Source organism: Petromyzon marinus, chromosome 27 (assembly GCF_048934315.1).
Source record: "Petromyzon marinus isolate PM22_M1 ecotype Great Lakes invasive population chromosome 27, UKy_Petmar_22M1.pri1.0, whole genome shotgun sequence".
Taxonomy (NCBI): Eukaryota; Metazoa; Chordata; class Hyperoartia; order Petromyzontiformes; family Petromyzontidae; genus Petromyzon; species Petromyzon marinus.
The window spans coordinates 12,837,409-12,856,713 of record NC_133693.1 but is presented as its reverse complement, the minus strand read 5'-3'; the positions used below and the strand labels follow the sequence as shown (position 1 = coordinate 12,856,713).

Sequence of the window (19,305 nt, the reverse complement as noted above, 5' to 3'; positions counted from 1 at the left end):
GTTAAGTGTTCAGCAATTTGTTAATCTACTGCTGGATGAAGGCCTTTACCACACGATTGATTACGGGGGTTGTTTGACCATACTTCCTCAAGCTTGTTCAGTGAATAGCAGAGGCCCATGACCGGTTCAGATATCCCAATCCATCAACATTAACCACAGCCAGGAATCAAACTCAGGTAATCAGGTTTGTAGCACAGCGCACTAACCACGTTAACATATGTTGTACACTGCAGGCTCTGGGGGCCACAAAGCATATCACATCCAGCAGCGATTCCACGTCACTGTGAAAGGTGGGAACCACTGGGTGCCTGAATTAAGATCAGAAGCTTGACGGACTTTCCTAATCTCTCAGACCCAAGTTTGTCTGTGAAAGAGGCAAATGAGCCTCAAGTGACATCAGGTGATGTAGGAATGGGGCTGCGAATTCTGCGAGCCAGGCGATGGCACTACAGTCAATCACGCTCACTAGATTTTGGCTATGCATTTAATATCTGTGCAGAGCAGAGACAGTTATCCCCAGGCATGTGCACAATTTATCTGGGTACTCCGGTTTCCTCTCACATGCCACTCATTCATGGTGTTGACCAACCATCCCAACGCAGGCTGCTCCCAAAAAACATGACTAAGTGAGGCTCTCCTAGAGACAAATACATATACCATTTTTCTGTTTGTCCTCGTTGCCTTTCATTGCAGGGTACATTGTGAAATCTCATCGTTTGGATGGCATATCAATTCCATCTTAAAAGTGAACCTAACAAAAAACACTTGCATTTTTATTTAAAGCTTTCGTGACTGCAGGGATGCATATTCTTGGTTCTTTCGGTAATGTCACGTAGAAGGGAAACAATAAAATAATAAAAATATTAAATTCTCACGACGTTTCGACTGCAACACAAGCAATCATCATCAGGTGTGAAAACCACAGCAAGAAAATTTTCTTGCTGTGGTAGAGTTACAGTAGATTAATAAATTGCAGCAAGAACATTTTCTTACTGTGGTTTTCACACCTGATGACGATTGCTTGTGAAGCAGTCGAAACGTCGTGAGAATTTTATTGTTTTATATTTTTATTATTTTATTGTTTCTCTTCTACGTGACTTTACCGAAAGAACCAAGAATATAAAAATACACTTACCTTATTATATTGGTTGAAAGTTGTATTACTTTACGTCTTTATTTTTCTTTAGAAAAAATATTTCCAATACTGTGGAACTATGTTCAATAATGAAATGCCTAATTTTCTCAAATTAAAATGGGGAATCAAATAATCAAGAAACCAATCAATGTTGTTTGTAGATAAAACAATCAATTCAATCTTTAAATGTGTATTCACATAAATGATGTCACTATAGTGTAGTGACAGTACCGAGTGGTACTGTATATGCGGAGTCTCTTGAGCACCAGAGGGAGCATACCATGGAAGAGGTTGGGTGAGGACATAAGTCTGGGTGAACCCGAGGGGCACGGATGATGTGGTAACGAGGACCAGAGAGGAGGTGAAAGGGACACGTGATGTGGGCCCTGAATCGTCAAGAAGGATCTGGAAAAGGAGCGTGGCCAAGGGCGGGGCCTGGCCACGCCGCAGCGGATAAAAGCCGAGTCCCAGCGGTGATTGTGGTTGTTCATCTCTGGGACGAAATCCTCTGTCTTCGTGGGTCCTCGGTCTCCGGTCTTCCTGCATCCAGTATGTATATATAGTCACCTGGGATGTTCACCCCTCCAAGTGTATATAGTTACTCGTGGTTTTCACCACCCTTAGTCGTTATCCAGTTAAGTAGAGAGTTACCTGTTGGAATTAGTGAATAAACGTGTTGCCTCCAAGATCGAGTGTGCACCTCAATTGAACCCACTACAAATGAATCCACTTGGAAGGAGTGAAAATAGTTGTTTTCAAAAAATAGTTTTCAAGCCTCAACCTACTAAAACTATAAACTATTTTTAGTTTACCAGGTAAGGCCCACGGAGCGACATAGCTCTTTTTCAGAAGAGACCTGGTCACAAGTGACAGCTCAACAGTGGCTTATCATGTGGGTATTTATAGCAGCCAAATACTTTAAACGCACATTTCTAAATGTGGAGGGAAAATTAACAAAGGACCCGGAGAAAAATCCATGCAACCATGGGGAGAACATGCAAAATCCAACTATTCAGGCATCCTGTATACCAGGCTAGGAAGTTAACATCTCCTAGCCACTGTGGCGATTCTTCTTCAGATGTGGTTGGATTTCCCATCTCCTATTGCAGTGTTGGAGACATGTGGGAGAACACGGCCATGAGAAATGGACACAAGTGGGGATAAAAACAGTAAATAGACGGGGGGGGGGGCGCAGCAAGAGACGTGATGAATAGAGAAGGCACGTGGCTGTGTGGACACGCCACAGTGCCAGTCAACACCCCACATAAAAGTCACGCATTTGTATGTCACATGACCACCAAGAGGAACCAAAAAAAGACAAATCCCCCATTTACCCTTAATATGCTGTTGCGGCAATGCTGTTCACGCGCACCTATGAAGGCTGGCACAGTACACGAGGGAGTGGGTGGCCAACACCATGCTTGACCGTCTTTGTCTCCCCAGTGGCACTGTTTTTACACAGCGCACCAGGTACTCATTTGAGGCTGAGTCGACCTCGGGGAGGCCCAGGACCGGTTCAGATAATCATCACCGGTGTTGGCCGTGAGCGGGAATCGAACTCAGGTTGACAGGTTCGTAGCGAAGTGCGCTAACTGCTACACTACCACTCCCCTAAGAGGAACCAGCATGTAGAATAACGAGAATTGTAAAGAAACCTTCAGAGTAAAATACACAATGTATATATATTTTTTTTTAATCCTGAAGAACCCTCTTCTCCTCGTGTCAATTGGAACCATAATCAAATATATAGCAGCTATTCTTCCCACTTCCTAACAGATCACCCTCCCACACAAATAAAAAGCAAGGACTTATTTTAGAAATTTCAATATTCTGATATATACGTTGAACTTCATTCACACTGTACATAGCCAACTGTGCTAATCGGAGGTGCGCGTGCTACCTTTAAGGATCTGTACGATGGTCTGGTAATCCGTGACAACATCCTTCAGAAGACAAGTGCTAACTGTGGATACCATCATGGGCACCAGCAAAGGGTTCACGACAGGGTCTATAAAAAGAGACGCATTCTGAAGGCAGATGAAAGGCCTTGGCTAATCGGCATGGCACACTGCGTGTCTCCATGAGTTACAGTATTCGAGAATGAAATTGAGTGCCCCCCCTCTTGGCACCACCTTTCCGTATTTTTAGTCAAATAGAGTTGGCTGCCATCTTAGGTTGGAGCCCGAATTTCCCTCTGGGGGGCCTGAAATCCTCACGTGAGAAGTCGCACCAAATGGAAATACATCAATCTGTAAAAAATGTTGCAGACGGCACGATCATTTGATTGAACATCGAATCTTACAATACAGTTTAACATTTATAGGGCACCTAGATGCAACTGCATCTCCAGACGCTTCACAGGTAATGGATAAAAGAAACTAAAACGGCAAAAATAAAATAAAAATCACCAACCTAAATAGATAACACATTAGCTATATGCACATTAAAACAAATGAGTTAAGTCTTGACCTGAACAAGAACAGCCTCAAGTGCACAAACTTGAAATGGAAGAGAATTCCAGACACAAGGAGCAAAAGCGAAGAAGGAGCGACCTCTCCTGTGGAATGGAAGGTTGACTGGGCTTCATAAGGAGGCATTAATTGATCAAGTGAAGACAACATGTGGAGAGTTGAAGTGAGATGAGAGTGGAGGGTGGGTAGGGGTAAGACCATGAATATTTCTTAAGAACAAGCACTGATATCTTGTCAGCAACAGACAAGTATTTTACTCAAACATTTTTTTGGAGAAAAGTCTTAATTGGAAGTATTTCTGGTGAAGACCTGCCCAAACCTGCGTTGATAACTCGAATCATGGAAATACTACTTTTGTTTAACCAACTCGAGCTGTCGATCGACGAGTTCTGCGAAAAATCCGATATACTCGAGTCAAATGTCCATGGAAACAAAGTGTTATTCCTCTCACTTGTCTTCACTTCCTGGTCTGAAGACAGATGGCAAGAATTACAGTACTGTAACATCACGAGTCTGCCCGCATTCACCATGAACATTACAACGGTTAAAACCCCACATACTCAGAACACTCGACAAGAGGCCAGCTCACTGCGCAACATTAGGCATAAACATCCACCACTGTGCCGGACCAGCCAATCATCATGAGATAAACCAGTGATATAACCGATGGGGAAAATTATGAGATCACCATGCTAATACTAACCAGTTTAGCAACATTACCATATTACATGCACCATGTTATTGGGAGTGCGAATTAACATACAGCCTGGTTGTATGAGCTCCACAGTTGGGTGCCACCGTGGTGAGATGTTCACTACGTCGCCTGGTATTACAGGATGTTGTGGGTTCAATCCCAACCCAGTTTGTACGTTCTCTCCGTGGCCGTGTGTATTTTTCTCCAGGTCCTCTGGTTTAGATATATGCGTTTACAGTATTTGGACGCTATAAATTTCCACATAAGCCACTTCGTTGGGCTATCATTGGTGGCGAAGTAGCTTCTGAAAAATAACTATAGAGCTCGATGAGCCTTACCTGGTAAAATAAAAAGTTCATAGTTCACAGCATGAGATCACAACCCTGGGGAGTTACGCTGTGCTGTCAGGAACTGCTCGGGGGCTTAAAAACAGCAGTGGGAAGGACTTGCATGCAGACAATATGCAAGCAGTGCAATTAAATTTACCCTGCACTGTATAAACATGCAGTCATCTACCGCAGTAAAAACACTGAATCATCAAACGTCCGCGTGGTCAGCATTTCACGCGGTGCCAAAACAGCCCCTACGGCTTTTCACCATCACGTCAGGTCAGATACACGAACTGCACTGGAAGCAATACACAAGCACTCACTTTAAATCTCACTCCATTACAGCACTGTACTCACATTCTTTAGATATTACATAGAGGACAAACATGCCTTGGATTACACTCACGTGCTTTCCATTGCCGAGTCAATCCACTGTTGGATTTTGCGAGTTGTTTTACCAGTAAGTAGAGCAATGGATTATGCTGCCATGTAACCTCATCGTTTATAAGTATTTAATTCAATGTGTCCTCAAAGGTTTAATTACACATTCAATTTAATTATTTTAAATAAAGGAATATAGTGTACAGTATTTGAAAGTAAAATACTATGCTTCCACGTCTATGCTCTCTGCCTTCACCAACCAGCACTTAGCCCGTATGGTGAAGTATGGTCAAACAACCACCACTAGCCGCACAGGGTGGGAAGACCCTCATCCATCCGGCAGTGGAGTGACACAAAGTGTCGTGTGAGTGTTCGTGGCAGGTGAAATAGGGATGTGAATGACAGCATTCAACATTTCTAACTCAGTGAGCTGGTGGATCAGAACACGGCCAGGAATGGAGTAGCCGGGTATATTCACTGATGGAGGTGGAGGTGTGATGGGCAGCGATAGCGTAAGCGATTAGCACGCGGTGCTACAAACCCGGCATCCCGAGTTCGATTCCCGCTCACGGCCAACGGCAGTGACGTCTATCTGAGCCGGTCCTGGGCCTCCCCTAGGTCGACTCAGCCTCAGATGAGTATCTGGTGCGACGTGTAAACATCGTCCACTGGGGAACCAAAGGCGGCCAGGCGTGGTGTTGGCAATCCACCCCCCTCATGTGCTGTGCCGGTTTTCATAGGTGCTGTTCGTTAACAGCACTTGCCCCAACAGTCTGTTCGGGTTGTACGGATCTTTGTCTTTGGTGTGATGCAAAACCGGCCTGCTCGGGTGTTGTGGGAGCCAGCGATGTTTGTGCGAAGGATACTCTAACAGTATGGCGCAGTGTATACTTGCCACTCCTGTTGTGCTTTTGTATCGTTTGCTGTTGTAACATTGGTTGTTATAAAGTCCTACTGGCCATCTCTAAACCTACTGGACATCAGAGATCAAAAGAGCTTTACAGTTTATCGGATTCCTCCAGTATAAAATAAATATTCCGATTCTGTGTTGAGAATGGAGGGCCTTGTTAGCGAGCTGTTTTCGGGGGAGGAGGGAGGGGAGGAGGGGGAGGAGGGAGGGGGGCGAGAACGCGTTCACGACCACAGAGCTCCCGGTCTGGACCGAAAAACGAGGCAGCCCGGCACACCCTGCACGCAGCGAGCTGGGCCAGATGTCCCGTAACGAGATGCGGGCGACCAAGCGAGGCGCGTGTGCGGTCACCATCGCCGCGTGCCTCTTGGCGTCAAAATAAAGACGCTTCCCCTGTTTGTTTCGTTCCCAACCTTGTACGCACTGTTCTCTTTGAGGGGCTTTGCCATCGTTGGCGTTATGTTTGGCGCCCACGTGTGCGAGTGGAGGTCAAGTTTAGCGCGGTTGTTGTTGTCGTTGACTGGGACATTTCCTGAGGCGCTCGGCGATGGATCTGCCCTCTCCTCGAGACCAGGCTAAGCGAGGAGAGACCGGAGAGACCTCCATGAGGAGACTGTGAGGAGACAGGGGACCTCCGTGAGGAGACAGGGACCCTCCGTGAGGAGACAGGGGACCTCCGTGAGGAGACAGGGACCCTCAGTGAGGAGACAGGGTACCTCCGTGAGGAGACAGGGACCCTCCGTGAGGAGACAGGGGACCTCCATGAGATAAGCTAGCTCAATGAGTAGACAGGGGACCTCCGTGAGGCGACAGGGACCCTCCGTGAGGAGACAGGAACCCTCCGTGAGGAGACAGGGGACCTCCATGAGGAGATAAGCTACCTCAATGAGGAGACAGGGGACCTCCGTGAGGAGACAGGAACCCTCCGTGAGGAGACAGGGGACCTCCATGAGGAGATAAGCTACCTCAATGAGACAGGGGGCCTCCGTGAGGAGACAGGGGACCTCCATGAGGAGATAAGCTAGCTCAATGAGGAGACAGGGGACCTCCGTGAGGCGACAGGAACCCTCCGTGAGGAGACAGGGGACCTCCATGAGGAGATAAGCTAGCTCAATGAGGAGACAGGGGGCCTCCATGAGGAGACAGGAGCCAGGCTTCAAACCTCCCGTGGCCCCACTTCCGAGGGCCGGTGTCGCGCGCCCACTTCGCAGTCTCTACCCCGACCCCGTGAGTCCCGCCACTCACCAAGCCTCGCGTCACCGCCGTGGCCGCCGCGAGCAGAGCGACCCCGAGTGCGAGCCAAGCGAGCCGAGCCATGCCGTCTCCTGCCGCCTCCTACCGCCGCCGCCGCGATCTCCGTCTCCGCAGATCTCTTCTTCCTTCACTCGCGGCGTGCGTACGCGATTGCGTCACGCCCTAGTTAACGCGTTGGCGTGATGACGTCACGTGGCGTGATTTCCCTCCCACACCCCACGCGGCGTCGTCATCGCGGGGTCACGTCGCGTCACGCGCCTCCTTCAGCCGCTCGCGCGGGTTATGCGCCGTCACGTGTGAAGGCAGCCCCGCCCCCTCACCCCGCCCCTTACCCCGCCCCCTTACCCCCCCTCACCACGCCCCCCTCGCCCCCCATCACCACGCCCCCTCACCCTTTCCCCTCGCCCACCCACGTGACTCGATTGCTGTCAGTCGTGGCAGTGTAAGATGCATACTCTTTGGTTCTATTCGGTAAAGTCACGTCTGGTCCCTTCACCTGATGAAGGCCACTTGTGTTGTGGCCGAAACGTTGTGAATTTTATTTTATTATTATTTTCGTTTTATACTTTTACGTGACTTTACCGAATAGAACCAAAGAGTATGGACCCTTGTAGTCACGAAAGCTTCAAATCTAGAAGTGGAAGGAGCATTTATTTATTTATTAAACGCATCGCCCTCCAGCTGCTTGGATTAGGGTGTCAGCAGTTCCCGGGCACGTGAATGTCAAGCTGTGGCGAGATGTTAACTACCTCGCCTGGTATGTAGGAGGTCGTGGGTTCGATTCCGACCCTGACACCTGCTGTTGTATATTTGGAGTCTGCGGTGTCTCTCTCAACACGCGTTTAGATTATTTGGCTGCTGCTCTAATTTTTCACATAAGCCACTTCGTTGAACTATCATGTGAACAGGTCGCCTCTGAAACATATTTGTGGACCTTATCTGTGCAAATAATAGTTTAGTGTGTACTGTACATGGGCAGCTCTGTCAGTCCACTGATGGATGAGGGTTCGTTTTGACTATACCATCTCCACCCCACTGATGCTCATGCTTGTGAGCTCCAAGTTTCCCCCAAAGGAGGTCACATCCTTGTCATAGAATAAGCTGATGCATTCACACTTTCAACCTCATTGGAAAGCGCCAATAAAAAGAGAACGTTTACAATATTTGTAACCTGTACTTTGCTTTATTAAACCACAATACAAAGTTTGCTTGCTGTGCAAATTGAATGAGGATTTTTTTTTACTCCAAGTTTTGCAGGGGACAGGAGACAGGGGGCCTCCGTGAGGAGACGGTGTGTCTGTGTTTTATCACACTTTACTTCTAATTTAGCAATCTTTGGAAGAACGTTAATCAACCAGGCTATACGTTAACTGTGTGTTAACCGACCCTCTGTGTTGCATTGCATTACACTTCTTAATTTTACTAAATTTGCTTTTGCAAACTTTTGATTTTCTTGCTCTAAACCATTCTCTCCTCCGGCCACTGTGGTCCGGAATTCCACACTGCTCCCTCCTTGTCCCCTCGTTTGTCCGCAGGTCCCCTCTCGTTTGTCCGCCTCCCCAGTCCTCTCTCTGCCCCGGCCCCTCCCCCCTCTCTCTATTTAAGGCCTCGGCACAGATTCGTTGTCCTGTTTGTCTTGGTGTGTGTCTCGCTCGGTGTGTCTTTGTGTGTCTCTCTCTGCATGTGTTTCTGTTCCCGTGTCTGTGTTTTATCATTCATTCTTACCTGATGATGGTTGCTTGTGTTGCAATCGAAATGTCGTATTCTATTATTATTTGATTTGATTTTCTATGTGATTAATCCGAAAGAACCAAAGTTTGCATGTATTGTGAAGGTGATTTTTTTTCCTGTTCACGGATTATTATAACTGTGGTGCAAATAATATCACAATGGTAAAAGCAGTAGTTTTAAATTAAACCTGTATTAAAAAATATATGATCTACTAAATAGCATTTACCCATTAACGCTCTATCGATTCATCAAATACACAAAGTCGGTTTATGATTAATACAAACATGTAAGTGATATGCTGTTACATCGAGGCTGATGCAGCAGACATTGCTGAACAATCGAGGCGGCAAAGGTGTTGACTCTCGAACCGAATCCCGACCCAAATCGTGACAATTCACCAAATCACTCTGGGGGATCATTGCATGCTCAGCCCCTTTCTTAAATCTTGACTTCAAGCGTTTGTGACTGCAGGAATTAATATTTTTGGGTCTTTCGGTAAAATCACGTAGATAGGTTCAAATAAAATAACCAAAAATAACAAAAAAATACAAAAAATATGTATAACAAAAATCTACTAGTTTTTGTTATTTTCTTTGAACCTATCTATGTGACTTTACCAAAAGACCCAAAAATATGAGCCTCTTTCTTGTCAATCCACAGCTGTATGAAGATCTCCCCATGTGGATAGTAGGAGTTACCTGACCATACTTCACCACGCTGGTCAGTGCGGGTGTTGGTGATGTAGGGGAGCACAGACGTGGAAGCATATATATACTATACAACATTGCAATCTGCTGCACTGCCGTCTACCGACCACCATGTAGCCCTGCAGCTGCCTATGGCAATCTGCTGGCACATGAGAGTCGCCAACCCAAGTAATTTCCAGGCTCAAACCCGCTTGGCCTGTGGGATCCAGCAAGCGGATCCTTTTCTGGCAATTTGGTCATCGGCGAATCATCCCGTGCCTGCATAGCACCACCTCTGGCTACTACCCATCCCGTCATGGCACGGGCAGCGGCTTTACGCCCACGTTACACTGCCCACACCGAGGTGCCGATAGCAAGCATCTTGCGCTCGGGTCTGCGGGGTGGACACAAGCGAGCAAAAGCTCCGGCCGCCCACCTGCGCTGGGTTTCACATGTACCCCATGTTGCTCTTCGTCTCCCACCGTTTCTTAGCTTCGAATCTGCAATAAGAAAAAAAATGCATAAAAGATAGAACATACAGAGCACATACAAAAAACACGTGTGAAAACGTGATGCTGCATTGGCAGTGGTGCATATGAGTAAAGAACAGCAACGGAATGCATCAAGAGCACCACCCTAATGATATGTTTTTAAATCAGTGACATTTGGAGCAATGGTCCTTCTTCACAGCACATAAGGGTCATTACCTGAAACGTTGCCCATTACATATTTTTCCGTCTATTTTCTTAACTGCTGTATTTTTATTAAATTATTGATATCAGGGCCCCACGGTTATGTAGTACAGCCTGCAACTATTAACCACTCAATCTCTCTGGCCTCTTCCTCTCTCTGCTATGAAGAACGGCCATTTCTCGAAACGTTGCCTATTTTCTTTCTCATTGAGATACACTTATGAAATGCGTCGAGTTCACGAACGTACGAGAAATTCCACCAGAAAAGAGTGGCACGGTGAAACACGAGGTGTGTTTAGGCATTCTTGCTACTGCCTTGCTAGAACAATCATTGTCGTCATCAACGGGAATGATCTATTCACTGCTGGACGAAGGCCTCCTCCCCCAAACCGCCCCATCCCTCATTCTCAAGCGGTGAAACAATCCATCGAGCATCTAGTATTTGTTATATCTTGTGTGTTGTTGTTATGCAAGTGTATGTACACTCGGTGTTAGTGTGTACGTGCATGTGTTCTGTACGTATGGGTATATCTGATCTGTAAGAATTGTGCTGCGTTATCGAGAGCGAGTAGTTTTTTTAGTCGGTCTATTGTTGTTTTTTAATGTTTTTATTGTGGTAAGAACACGAGCTCGGTACAACGCGCCGATGCGTTCTGGGGGCGGCGGTGGGGACAGAAAATCCGCAGGGGTGGGGGGAGGGCTGTCAGCGTTTCATAGCCACATTTAGGTGGGGGTGGTAGGCTCGATGCCTCAACCTGTGGGAATCTTTCGTCGGGAAGGGGGGGGGCTTATATATGAGAGCCTGGCCTGCAAACGGGCATCAGTCTGCCAGTAAGATGCAAATGCTACGTGCAATTCCCAATTTCCAAATTGGTAAATGTGGACCTAGATGCCACTACAGTGGCCTACTCTGGTGAAAGACATCCAGGGATCTTTAATGGCCACTGCGAGGCAGGCAGGGTGTGGTATCATCACAGTCATTACACCCGCAGTATTAATTATGGCGTCCGTCGGATGCGAACTGTGAACCTCCACCACAAACGGCGGACGTGCTAATTGGCAGGACATGTCACCACTGAAAAAAAAATAAAACAACAAAAAATTTAACGAAATGCAGGTCTCTTTTATACCTATGTGAATGTACGGAAGGCTGTATCAGGGCATTTAGATCAGTGTGTACAGGCTGTGAATATTGTGCATCTGTATGCGTGTACATAAATATTGCATATTTATATATAGTGTGTAAGCATAATTGTTAATTTATTACTCAAAACAATCAGTCTACTGTGAGCAACACCAATGGTGTAACATTCTCATGCTCTCGTATTGAGTCTTAGCCTATCAGATTCTGATCGTGTGGGCTGGCTACGATCCGCATCTGGCTTTAGTGGATCTGTCTCTCATTGCTGGTAATTCTCAACAGCGGCGTTTGAACATGAACACAATGCACGGACGTGAAAATAAGCATCAATGATAAAGTGGCAGCCAAGAGACAAAACTACGCCAGGAAAGTATGTCCGTCAAGGAGAAGGAGCAATTCAAGCAGCTCGTGTGTAAGTGGATCGTTGTGCCACTATCCAACTTGCTATTTGTTCATGTTGTTGTTGTCGTCGTCATCAACAGCTGATCTTATCCATAATAAGTTTTTTTGGGTTAGATCGCTAAATATAAATATGTCGTTAAACCCGCCACCGCCCGACACAGCCAATTAGTAAGGTTTGTCACATAAACAAAACGTGATAATTAGTTACTAGTTCAGCACACCGGTGTGTTGGAGAGTAAACCCACTACAACATTTACAATTCGAGTATCGTGACGTTTCGCATGATGAGGCGACAGCCAGAGTTTTGGAAAAAAATCCTCCTCCTGTTTCATTTCAGTCTTAAATAGAGGGATAAATGTGATGTCATCACTTGTGGGCCAATCAGGTGCGAAGCCCAGAGGGGAGGGGGGTTAACATATTCATATAATGCATGTGTAATTTTAACGACATTCATATTTACGCGATCTAACCCAAAAAAAACCTCTATTATGGATATTGGTCGCGAAAGCCTACGTGTTTAACTAGCTGATCTTATCTTAACGTAATTTATATAGCACCTTAACCAAGGCGCTTTACAGAGAATTAAGAATGGTACAACAACGCGTGTGAATGTAACGGTGGAGATGAGGTGAACGAAATAGATGAGAAGAAGCAATGGAGGTGAATCTGTGCATTCAGTGAAAGCAAAAATTGATGACAGCAAATGATGACGAATGGATTGAATGAATGGGGGAATGAGTGATAGCCATGTCATGAGAACATGAAGAGGGACCAGTAACGGTGATAGTAGTTAAGAGGTCAGAGATTACGGTGGGTCATGGGGTTAGCTTGGGAAAATAATTGAGTGTTGAGTAAAGAGCGGAGACTAGTGAGCGATATGTGAATGCGTGGGAAGCGAGGCTTGTGGAGGGCACAGCGTCACACCTACCCCCACGCCAAGTTGGGTTTCTTCTTCTTGAACTTGGCTTCCGACATCGCGCGCTGCTCTGCTACGAATTCGCGGCACTCCACCGCCTTGCTCACCATCACCCCAAACTGCATGGACAACATTACAAATGTCTAAACCATAAAATAAAAAAATGCCAATAACGAAAGAGATTTAATGAGGAATAAAACTGGTTCACGTACATTAATACCCTGGTCTACGCCAGGGATGCGTTCCCGAAAGGAGCGATGACAAATATCGAAACGTCAATCAAAGCAACTGACAAGGAGGCAAAGTCTGAGGTGATGCATATGATAAAAGATGGATGCTGATGTGTGGGCAGAGGCGCCAAGGTGGCGAGATATTAACTACCTCGCCCGGTATACAGGAGGTCGTGGGTTTGATCCCGACCCCGATGCCTCGAAATTTGGAGTATGCATGTTCTCCCAATAGTCACGTGAATTTTTCTCCAGGTCCTCCGGTTTTTTCCTCCACATTTAAAATAAACATCTATTTAGAGGATTTGGCTGCTATACATTTCCACATGATAAACCACTTCGTCGAGCTATCATTTGTGGCCAGGTCACTTCTGAAAAAAGAAATATACTCGACAGCTCGGTGGGCCTTACCTGGTAAAATAAGTAATAGTTTATAGCAGTTTGAAATCATGCAGTGGTATTAATAAAGTGACGACGTATTTGCGAAATGACGTAAAAGGGGGGAGACGTAAACCGGGGTGCGACTGTAGTTTGCTTAATTTGAGTCAGTTCTCGATTATTAATGGGGGAGTGGAGAGGGACGGGTGGCCTGGGATAAAACAACAGCATGGTTTTTTCACAACGCGCGTCAATTAGGTGATGATGACACACAATTTAATTGTTCACACTGCATCGAGTGGGGGTGAAGACGACGACCGCGCCATCAGTTTTTATTTCTTCTCAAAAGTGATCGAGTTTTACTTTCCGACAAGTCTGTGGCACCGAGTCACTGACCCACGGACAGGTGACCAGCAGCGAATAGAGCCGGCGTACGCGTCGAGAAGTTTCACACTTTGTTTTTTAAACAAAGTGCGAGCCCGTTGCAGCATGCTGCGTAGCTTGTTAAATCCGACGACATCATTCACATGATATGATTGCAACGCAGTCGAGTCATTCGATAGGAGGGGTGGTTGGGTTTTACTTTATTCTTAACAGAGACTGCCAGATACTGGTGCTGCGTATTGATGTTCCATACTGGTGCGATTGGACATTTCACTTACACTGCCTTGATAGATTTCTCTCGTCATTGAAAGGTGCAACCCTTCATTTACTCGCTCACGCCACTGTTGGAAGGACCTCCACGAGAGGGAGCTCTAGAGAACCCCTCTAGAGTGTGTTTTGGCCTACTCATCCACACTGGCTAGACATCTGAATAGAGGTGGAAGTACCCACACTCTACCCCACCACGCACACGACCTGCCCGTCTAACTGCGGTGAACCAACTTACACCGTCGAGACTGAACCGGGGCGACCACTGGATTGCGAGTCGAGTGTGTGAGTCATTACACCCTGGCACCCCCCCCCCCCCCCCCCCATTGCTGTAACGTGCCTGTGGAAAGTTCTCATGGCCGTGGCTCCACCAGGGTGGACGCGGGGTGCATGTGAAGAGGACGACGCACCTCTCGCGATGCCACCTGGTCACTCAGCCGGTCGGCCACGTCGATGTCGCCCTCGGCAATGGCGGCCTCCACCCTCTTGTCCAGACGGCCCTGTCCAAGCAACGCAGCCCATTACGCACGACACAATCTCATACGACGCGTAAACACACGCGCATAACACACCGTATGGTGATAATTATGACAAGTACGATCACATACGCTCACAGCACCATTACCTTAATCACGTAATTTGTAATTATTATACGAATTGAGTCCTTTGTCAATCCCCTGCTGGATTAAATCCTCCCCAACACCAGGACAGTCATTTCATCCCGCACCTCCGATTAGCACGGTAGGTTACGTACGGTGCGAAAGAAGTTCAACGCACGTATATATATACATGTGTTGTTTGACCAATCCTCACCACACTAGCCAGTGCGGGTTGGTTAAGTAGGGGGGAGGTGCCCAGGACCAATTCAGATCACTCGCCACCGATGTTAGCAGGAGCTGGAATCAAATTCAGGTTGGCAGCTCCCCACAATGTCTACACAAATCTGTACCGTGACGTCACGAAGCGACACGTACAAGTAAACTGACAACATGCTGTGACTAGGCTGCCGCTACACCATTACTGAAAACGCACCAACACATAAAAACGGTTGTGAGAATTGCCACTCACACGAGTGGCAGTGGGAAACACACACTTTATATTACGTAAAAGTATGCCCAGAGAAAAAAACAAGTGCTTGCAATTTCGCTGCGATAACGTTTACAAACGTGTCTGCACGTCTGTAAACGACGTACAGCCCGGCACAGGAGTCCCTGACACACACAGACGTACAGCCCGTCACAGGAGTCCCTGACACACACAGACGTACAGCCTGGCACATAAGTCCCTGACACGTACAGACGTACAGCCCGTCACAGGAGTCCCTGACACACACAGACGTACAGCCGGCACATAAGTCCCTGACACATACAGACGTACAGCCCGGCACAGGAGTCCCTGACACACAGACGTACAGCCTGGCACATAAGTCCCTGACACGTACAGACGTACAGCCCGTCACAGGAGTCCCTGACACACACAGACGTACAGCCGGCACATAAGTCCCTGACACATACAGACGTACAGCCCGGCACAGGAGTCCCTGACACACAGACATACAGCCCGTTACAGGAGTCCCTGACACACACAGACAGACAGCCCGTCACAGGAGTCCCTGACACACACAGACGTACAGCCCGTCACAGGAGTCCTTGACACACACAGATGTACAGCCCGTCACAGAAGCTCCGTAAACATGGACGTCAGCATCAGCTTAAACGTCGTAATATTCTTCTTCTCTTTCGCATGGCTAATGTAGATGCAGAGCAACAACTACAATTTCACATTCAGGTGGTCAAGCCAGATAAGTGCGTCAGGATGATCGGAGTGTATCGCTATACCCTTCAAAAACAATGCCTTCTTCTTCCCTTACTCCCCGAGAATATCCATACCAACATCCATCCGTAATTATATTCTGAGTAACAAACCCTTCTAAAATCATACGTATTACGTGTAAACTCATTTGTATTAAACATAATTGTGTCGAAAGATGAGGACACAATGCATCCTGGGTAACCATGTTGCAGAGTGGTGTCTTGTTGAAGACAGACAATGCGTCTGTCTTCAACAAGTGGTGGCGTGATGTTAACTCCCTTGCCTGGTATAAAGGAGGTTGTGGGTTTGATCCCGACCCTGATGCCTGCTGTATATTTGGAGTTTGTATGTTCTCCCTGTGGTCGCGTGTATTTTTCTCCGGGTCCTCCGGTTTTTCTCTCCACATTTATAATCATGCATTTAGAGTATTTGGCTGCTACAAATTTCCACGTGATGATGAGCCACTTTGTTGAGCTATCATTTGTGATAGCAATGTCGCTTCTGAAAAAACTCTATGAAGCTCAGTGGGTCTTACCTAAAATAGAAACAGAATAGTACGCCTTTTGGCATCATCTGGTCGAGCACCAATTGGGTCGAGGCTCAAAAGAAAGCCATCCCTTGGTGTGGACCAATCTGTTTCAAGGACAATGCATATATTATCATAGTGTGTTTTTGTTTGCATTTTGACTGCGGGTATTGTGGTTAATGCAGACATGAATCCTTGTAAAAAGGTTTCAGTTTTGTTGCCAGAAAAACGGGGAAAAACCCTATTATTACATTTTGGTACTGGCAAAGGAGGTCTAATTATGTAAATGTAGATTTGTCAACTCTTCATACACTAACGCAAAAGTCTTATAAACGCTAAAACCACAATTTAATGTATAACTGATTGTGAAGAACTTTCCGTGAATTATTACGTAGAGAGTAATTCAAACGCATCTCAGTCTCTCCACACGAAAGGATTGGCAACAACCAGAACATTTCAAAAGTGGAAAATCGTAAACACTGGACCCCCTTTATCTTGCTCAGGATAATCACAGATATATTTGTAAAACTATACCAAAAACCCGCCATTCGCCACAAAGTGGCGGTGATATCACCACGGCGCTTGTGTCAGGCCAGTATGCCACACATGAGGAGTTTACCCGTTAATGAGTAACATAAAAAAACCTTCAAAACTCGGTAAACAAGATAGAGAGAATGAGAAAACTGCCATCCCTGCAAAATCAACAAGTGCAGTAAAATTCTACATCACCACCACGCCCCCCTCACCCGGCAGGTGGTGAACAACAGGGAATCGTAAACAACCAGGTGTTTGTTTCAATGCCAAATTTGAACGGATTTTTAAATCCACTGACCTATGGTCTGGAAGGAGCCGGACTAAAAGGTCGGTGCACATGGTGGCACGATATATACGGACACATGTGATGCTCTGAAAGACCAGATTACCCAGAAAGCGCCCATTCTGAATGTATGTTCAAATTATTTCGCACCGTACTAGCCAATCGTGCTAATCTGAGGTGCATAAGCGTGCTAATTTTCGTCAGACTGTGGAAGCTAAGCATGGTTGAATCTGAATAGGGGTGCCGCGGTGGCGAAATGTTAATTACCTCGCCTGGTATACAAGAGGTCGTGAGTTCGATCCCAACCCTGACACCTATATATTTGGAGTTTGCATGTCACTCTTCCTGTGGTCGTGTGGATTTCTCTCCGGGTCCTCCTGTTTCCCCCTCCACATTTAGAAACATGCGTTTTGAGCATTTGGCTGCTATAAATATAAATTTGTGGCCAGGTCGCTTCTGAAAAAGATCTATGCAGCTCAGTGGGCCTAACCTGGTAAAATAAAAAATAGTTTAAATCATAGTTTTAGTGTTTGGATGGACCACCAGGGGGTCTATGTGGTGGGTGGCAAAGGGCAGGGCAGGAAGATTGAGAACAGATCAAGCTTAACACGCAGAGTATCTCACTACCATGGCTGTAACATTGCTAACAGGGTGACCGCATTAGGGACTGTGCGATAACCACTGGTAGAAATACGCCAAACCGGCACTTGCCACAGCGTACAGGCACTTTTCAATATGGCTCCTATTCCACGATGTTTACAGAGAGAGAGGTAATGCTGGGGAACACGGGCTGTGTGACGAAGACGTGTAATTCTGGGGACTTCTACATGTGTAGTGTGGTAAATACGCGGTGCGCACTGTGGGCCGAGGGCAACCGAGGGCAGGCAGGTGCACGTGTGCAATGTGAGGTTGCACGAGCAAACCTCCACCTCATTAAGGAGAGAATCGGGTGCAGACGGGGTCAGCCTGGGGCTGCACGCTGACACCGGAGGTGTTGCCAGGGAGACGTGCAATAAGGGGTGATTGATGGCTTGACAGGCGCCAGCCTGTCTGACCCTAAAGAGACACAACGGAGGAGCTGGATAATTGGGAGGGGGATATAAGGAGGCGTGTGAGAGCGGAGCAGGAGTTCGGGTTGCTGGGATCAAGATGAAGACATCTCGCCGCTGCCACTCAAGCCAGCGACGGACCTCAACCCTCACGAGTCGCCGGGCGGGTGATGGTTGATCCCCCCGCCCGGATCGGACGAGTGAGTGGGTCTGAGGGAACGTAGGCGTGGGCAGCGGCGCAGAGTGAGCGAAGCTGTGTGCAAGCCTCTGTGTGAGCGCTGCTGGGTGCAAACCTCTGTACAAGCGCTGCTGTGTGCAAGCCTCTGTGTGAGCGAAGCTGTGTGCAAGCCTCTGTGTGAGCGCTGCTGTGTGCAAGCCTCTGTTTGAGCGCTGCTGGGTGCAAGCCTCTGTGTGAGCGCTGCTGTGTGCAAGCTCTGTGTGAGCGAGCTGTGTGCAAGCCTCTGTGAGCGCTCCTGTGTGCGAGCCTCTGTGTGAGCGCTGCTGGTTGCGAGCCTCTGTGTGAGTGCTGCTGTGTGCGAGCCTCTGTGTGAGCGAAGCTGTGTGCAACCCTCTGTGTGAGCGCTGCTGTGTGCAAGTATCTGTGTCAGCGCTGCTGAGTGCGGAGCCTCTGTGGGAGCGAAGCTGTGTGCAAACTCTGTGTGAGCAAAGCTGTGTGCAAGCCTCTGTGTGAGCGAAGCTGTGTGCAAGCTCTGTGTGAGCGAAGCTGTGTGCAAGCCTCTGTGGGAGCGAAGCTGCATGCAAGCCTCTGTGTGAGCGCTGCTGAGTGCGGAGCCTCGAGTGCGGAGCTGCTGAGAGAAAAAGCTGCTGAGAGAAAAAGCTGCCGCAGGCAGGTTAGCGAGGTGTAAAGTAGATAGGGGAAGTTGTTAACAAAAGTGACCGTATAGACAGAGACAGGAGTGCCTACAACTGGTGCAAGAATAGAGTAATAAAGTGTAAGCAGGTGACCTGTTACAACGTGTCCGAATGAGTGATTTTTCAAGACACTACACATGTAAACTGGCTACAACCATAACCAGATGCTGAATAGGTGAATAACTCCAAAGTGCACTGCTGCTACACTGTTCCGGTGCCAACCTAAAGGT

The 19,305-nt window shown here is 47.3% G+C and overlaps 2 protein-coding genes across 3 annotated transcripts in view; both read right to left on the bottom strand.

Moving 5' to 3' along the window:
• The window catches only part of NPC1 (NPC intracellular cholesterol transporter 1), a 72,922-nt gene extending 65,567 nt beyond the window's left edge, over nt 1-7,355 (bottom strand). The window contains exon 1 of the mRNA XM_032961497.2: nt 7,166-7,355. Within this exon, the coding sequence (XP_032817388.1) occupies nt 7,166-7,237 (72 nt within the window). The 5' untranslated portion in view covers nt 7,238-7,355. The remainder of the gene's footprint in view (nt 1-7,165) is intronic.
• Nucleotides 7,356-8,337: 982 nt separating this feature from the next.
• FAM204A (family with sequence similarity 204 member A) overlaps nt 8,338-19,305 on the bottom strand; it is a 31,337-nt gene continuing 20,369 nt past the window's right edge. The window contains exons 5-7 of one of the 2 annotated variants that reach the window (XM_032961498.2): nt 14,409-14,498; nt 12,755-12,861; nt 8,338-10,091 (exon numbers count right to left, since the gene is read on the bottom strand). In XM_032961498.2, the coding sequence (XP_032817389.2) occupies nt 10,040-10,091; nt 12,755-12,861; nt 14,409-14,498 (249 nt within the window). In that variant the 3' untranslated portion in view covers nt 8,338-10,039. Of the gene's footprint in view, nt 10,092-12,754; nt 12,862-14,338; nt 14,499-19,305 lie in introns of those variants that run through there. The other variant, XM_076070133.1, reaches the window with a different exon arrangement.